The 6,000-nt window shown below is 35.5% G+C and overlaps 1 protein-coding gene across 2 annotated transcripts in view; it reads right to left on the bottom strand.

Annotated features, from left to right (window-relative positions):
• Positions 1-289: 289 nt before the first annotated feature.
• CPQ (carboxypeptidase Q) overlaps positions 290-6,000 on the bottom strand; it is a 454,919-nt gene continuing 449,208 nt past the window's right edge. For both annotated transcript variants that reach the window (XM_047842229.1, XM_047842227.1), the window contains exon 8: positions 290-1,372. In XM_047842229.1, coding sequence (XP_047698185.1) covers positions 1,209-1,372 — 164 coding nt within the window. In that variant the 3' untranslated portion in view covers positions 290-1,208. The remainder of the gene's footprint in view (positions 1,373-6,000) is intronic.

Below are 6,000 nucleotides of genomic sequence, written 5' to 3'. Positions count from 1 at the left end.
CCTTCTGTTCATGTATGTAGTCCTAGATCTTTAATGTATCCACCAAAGTTATGTCAGATCCCTCTCTGATAGTTCCAGCATCTAGGTTATCTTTTAGTCTGGCTCTCTCATTTGCTTTAACTCTTGACAATGCGTTTACTTTTTCTTGTAGTTTTTAAAATTATTAAAAAATTTTTTTAAATAATTTTTGAAGTTTATTTATTTTGTGTGAGAGAGAGAGTGACAGAGCGAGCAAGGGACGGGCAGAGAGAGAGAGAATCTCGAGCAGGCCCTGTACTGCTAGCACGGAGCCCAGTGTGGAGCTCAAACCCATGAACCGTGAGATCAGGACCTGAGCTGAAACCAAGAGTTTGTTGCTTAACCAACTGAGCATCCAGGAGCTCCATTAAATTATTTTTTTAAATTGAATACTGGACATTGTGTGTAGAAGAACAGTAGATATTGTTCCCAGAGTGGATGAGGATCAATGTTTTTTCTCTGTTAGAGCCTATGAGTATTATTTGGCCTTGCTGAGTCTCAACCTTGTCAACAGCAAAATGGGAATATGCCCCAACTTCATAGAAATCTTTTGTGAAATATATAAAACATCAACAGTATATTTATATTATTGTTTACCTGGTGATAGACCTTATTTTGTATCTTGAGTAAGGCAACTAGATTATACATACTTAGTTTTTATCTCTAAATGGTGACATTTTTTTCTTTTAATTAAAAAATCATATTTCATTAAAAAATTCTAATGACATAAAAATGTAGAAATTAGAAAGCCAAATGTCTCCATACATTCAATGAAGACCATATTACAATTGTGTATTCCTCTACTCCTTCGATAAATAGCATAAAAAACTGGTGTCCTTGTATTTGACTTAATGCTCATCAATACACACATGAAAACCAGAGATCTTCCAAATATTTATCCAGTATTTACTTTCAAAGTAGAAACAATATTTTTTACAGGTGGTATAATGAAATGTCCCCACTGTGATCTCTACCATATGCAGATTCTATGTTGGGTGGGGGTCATTTATTCCTCTAGAAACACAATTTGGAAAGTATCAAGAGAGACGGTAATAGAAAGTATGAAAAAGTACTGTGCTTTGAAAATGGACTAGGTCAGATGAAACTGTTAGTTGAAGAAGGACTTCCTGGAGCTGCAGACTCAGGATTCCTGGCCAGAAAGGACAAGCATGCTTTCTTTCTTGCTCTTGCTAAGACCTGGGCAGCATTTCCTCCATGTCTGCAATGACGTAAGAGACAACAGCCCAAACAGCGGCAGCAACATTCATCTGCTTTGGATCCATGATAGTCATGGTGTCTCCACGGGAGTGATGGAAGGAGAAATATTTATATAGGTCATCAAGTAGACTGGCTCCTGGGGAGAAAAGAGGAAGAATTCTTAGTGAAATATTTTGACAGAGATTTCTGATTAGCTGTTCAGAAACCATTGCTACTCACTCTTCCTGCTCCTACGATGCAGGTCACAGTGGCAAAATCATTACTTTCCCAGCTTCTCTTGCAGTAAGAAATGGCCATGTGGCACCATTCGTACTACTAGGATATGAGTGGCAGGCTATGGAGAGTTCTAGGAAAGCCTTTATTTTGCTGAAAAGAGTCAGGAAAATGCCCTAGTGCTGCATTAAAGAAGATGAAAAGTTTGGAGCTGAATGGGGCAAAAAGCCCACACACTAAAAATGTCAGAGTTGAAAGAGAAAAGGAGCTAGGAGTTAGAAAATACTGGTAGCCCGTTGAACATTGCCTACTTCTGGACTATCTGCTACAGCAAAATAAATAAATAAATAAATAAATAAATAAATAAATAAATAAATAAATAAACCTTCACTTGTTTAAGTAACTGATACAAATGTCCTATTTATTTATGAAAAGATAATATCTTCTTCTGTATCTTCAAGCGTGAAAATTATGTACCTTCCTAGATGCAAAGAAAGCCCACACTTTTTTGCCCAAGTTTTTCTTCTCCAATGATTCATATACTTCTCATGAGATTTCCCAGCAACCTCCAAGGGCACCAGCAGGTGTCTCTACCCAGTTAAGAGCTTTCTTCTCTCTCTAGAGAGGCTTTTGTCTAGCTTCAGCCATGAACCACAGCTTTGGTGAGGCTTCACTGTCCCTTTGTCATCCTTCAGAAGATCTTGGACCCAGTTTGTAGATTCCAACTGCAGTTTTTTAGCCTCTGGTCTTATGTATGTATGTATGTATGTATGTATGTATGTATGTTTGTATGTATGTACTTATTGTTAACTATACATAAGATTTCAAAGAACAGAAATGCATATCATGATGGATGACAATATAAAAAGTAGGAATATGTTCACAATCCAATGCAAGAAAGACATTACAAGTACCTTTGAAGCCCATTTTATGAGCTCCCTGCCCCTTGCAGATCCTTTTCTCCCTCCAGGGGTACCCACTTTCCTGTTCTGCTTGTATGTTAATCACTCTTTGCTTTTTTTAAAAAACAGGTTTACCATATACTTATATGGCATTACAAATGAATGAATGAATGAATGAATGAATGAATAAAGTATTTATTGTTTAACACTGTCTGCCTTTGAAACATATACACCAGATATGTTTCTGTGACTTGTTTTTTCTGCTCATTGTGTATAGCTGCAGTATTTTCATTTTTTATTGCTGTACATTGCATTTATTGCATTGCATTTATTTATCCATTTTCCTGATGATGGACATTTAGGTTGTTTCCAGTTTTCATTATTAAATTTGCCATCAACATTCTCTAGTGTCTAAACAGAGGAATGAAATTGCTGGGCTATAGAGCAGATGTGTGTTTAATTGTATTGTGTAATATCAAAATGTTGCCTTTTTCAATGTGCACTGCCACTGTCAGTATATGAGTCTTCCTCTTGTTTCATATCCTCTCTAGCATTTGGTAATATTAAACTAACATTTGCTAATCTGGTGGGTATGAAATATTATCTCATTATGATTTTAACTTTATTTTTTAAAATTATTAATGAGACTAAGCAAGTTTTCATATATTTTTTTATTTATGTTTTCTCTTTTGTGAAATGCTTGTTCATGCCTTTTGCCCATTATAAATTGATTTGTGTTTTCCTATTGATTTGTAGGAATTCTTTTTTTTTTTAATTTTTTTTTTTTTCAACGTTTATTTATTTTTGGGACAGAGAGAGACAGAGCATGAACGGGGGAGGGGCAGAGAGAGAGGGAGACACGGAATCGGAAACAGGCTCCAGGCTCTGAGCCATCAGCCCAGAGCCTGATGCGGGGCTCGAACTCACGGACCGCGAGATCGTGACCTGGCTGAAGTCGGACGCTTAACCGACTGCGCCACCCAGGCGCCCCTGTAGGAATTCTTGAAATATTGTAGATACTAATATTTTCTTGGTAGAAGTTTATACAAATCATTTCCCAGCTTGTGACTCTTTTCACTCTGTTTATCATGTACTTTGCTGAATAGATGCTCTTTTAATGTAATTTAATTTATTAATTTTTTCTTATGATTTTCACTTTCTGACTCTTGTTTAAGAAGTTTTCTCCTACCCTAATATCATAAAAATATTCTCTGGTGTTCTATTCTAAAAGCTGAAAAGTTTTGATTTTATTTTTGACTTCTTCATCCATTTAGAATTGGAATTGATTTTGTATATGGTAGGCTTATATTTTTATTTTTCAGATGTCCCAACAAATTTATTGACTAGTACATCCTTTTTTCCCCACAGATCTGCAGTATCAATTTTCCATATATCAAATTTTCTTATACAAGTGGGTTTGTTTTGGGGCTTTCTAAATCTGTTCCAATGGTCTATTTGTGTATCCCTGTGGCAATACTACAGTGTCTTAATTACTTCTGCTTTCTATTCTTTGTTATCTGGCAGAGCAAATTCTCTCACCTTCTCTTCCTTCCCCTTCAGGAATGCCTTACTATTCTCAACTGTTTGCTCTTTCAGATAACATTTAGAGTCGTTTTTAAATTGTACAAAGAATATTTTTGGATTTTGACAGATAGTGTGATAATCTACATATCAGTTTGGGGAGAGCTCAGATCTTTATATTAGGATATTGTGTTCTTATCCATGAAAATGGTGTATTGACATATTTCTATTTATTGAAGTCTTCTGTAACATCTTTAAAGTTTTGTAATACTTTTTGCATACCTTTCGTTAGTTTTCTTGTCTCCAAGACTTATATTTTTTGTTGCAAATTATAAATTATACATTTAAAATTCTGCATTTTCTGTTTGTGGCTATCCATTTTTAGCATCAAACATATATCTGATTCATAAAAAGGCAGGTGTTCCTTCTTTTTGTACACATTGGAATAGTTTGTGTAAGATCAGAAATGATTCATTTCCTGGTTATTTTGTAGTAGAGCTCCTTACACAACTAAGTCTGGTCCTTTGTTTATGGTAAAAATTTTAACTAATGATTAAATTTCTCTCCTGGTTATTGGGCTATTCAGGTTTTGTATTTCTTCTTGAATTAACTTTGGAAATTATTTTTTATGTGTGAGTTTTGCCCAAATATTCAAAATAATCTGAATACAGCTATCAGTTATATCCTGTTTTTATCTCTGTTTATGTCTGCATGTATAGGAATGCACTTTTTTTCATTCTCCATATTAGTTATTTAATGACTTCTCTCTATTTTGTTCATCAGTCTTGCCAGCAGTTTATCAGTTGTATTCGTCTTTTGGAAAAAAAAGAGACATTTTTTTAATATATGAAATTTATTGTCAAATTGGTTTCCATACAACACCCAGTGCTCATCCCAAAAGATGCCCTCTTCAATGCCCATCACCTACCCTCCCCTCCCTCCCACCCCCCATCAACCCTCAGTTTGTTCTCAGTTTTTAAGAGTCTCTTATGCTTTGGCTCTCTTCCACTCTAACCTCTTTTTTTTTTTCCTTCCCTTCCCCCATGGGTTTCTGTTAAGTTTCTCAGGATCCACATAAGAGTGAACACATATGGTATCTGTCTTTCTCTGTATGGCTTATTTCACTTAGCATCACACTCTCCAGTTCCATCCATGTTGCTACAAAGGGCCATATTTCATTCTTTCTCATTGCCATGTAGTACTCCATTGTGTATATAAATCACAATTTCTTTATCCATTCATCAGTTGATGGACGTTTAGGCTTTTTCCACAATTTGGCTATTGTTGAGAGTGCTGCTATGAACATTGGGGTACAAGTGCCCCTACCCTATGCATCAGTACTCCTGTATCCCTTGGGTAAATTCCTAGCAGTGCTACTGCTGGGTCATAGGGTAGGTCTATTTTTAATTTTTTGAGGAACCTCCACACTGTTTTCCAGAGCGGCTGTACCAATTTGCATTCCCATCAACAGTGCAAGAGGGTTCCCGTTTCTCCACATCCTCTCCAGCATCTATAGAAGAGACATTTTTTTTTTTAACACTCTGTACCATATGGTAGTTTTTCTTCCATTGATTTCTATTTCTATTTATTATTTTCCTCCTTCCTTCTTTGGCTTTATTCACTTTTCTTTTTCTAACATCTTGAGTTGAGTGTTATGTTCATTGCTTCGCTGCTTTCTCTGTCTCCAGCACATACAGTAAGGCTACCATCCTTCCTGTTGTTGCCTTGGCGATCTATATCCCACCAGTTCTGATGAGTATTTTCACCATTGCTCAGCTCTAAATATTTACCAATTTCTAGTTTGAGTTTTCTCTTTGACTCATGAGTTAGAATGTGTTTTGTAATTATTAAAAGTATGAGGATTTCCCTAGTTATTTTTTCATTATTGATTTCTAATCCAGTTTATAGAGAATGCAGGCTGTATGATACAGATTTTTGTAATTCTATTGAGATTTTCTCTGTAGTCTAATGTATGATCCATTTTTATAAATGTTCCATGTGTGGAAAAGAATGTGCTTTCAGTGTGGTATATATGCATGAGATCAAGCTTGTTAGTTGTGTTCTTTAAATCTTTTAACACCTAACTGATTTATTATCTATTCAGTCTATCAATTTTGAGAGGTTTATG

Source organism: Prionailurus viverrinus, chromosome F2, assembly GCF_022837055.1.
Source record: "Prionailurus viverrinus isolate Anna chromosome F2, UM_Priviv_1.0, whole genome shotgun sequence".
Classification (NCBI taxonomy): Eukaryota; Metazoa; Chordata; class Mammalia; order Carnivora; family Felidae; genus Prionailurus; species Prionailurus viverrinus.
The sequence above is the reverse complement of the archived record's forward strand: the minus strand, read 5'-3'. Positions and strand labels throughout refer to the sequence as shown.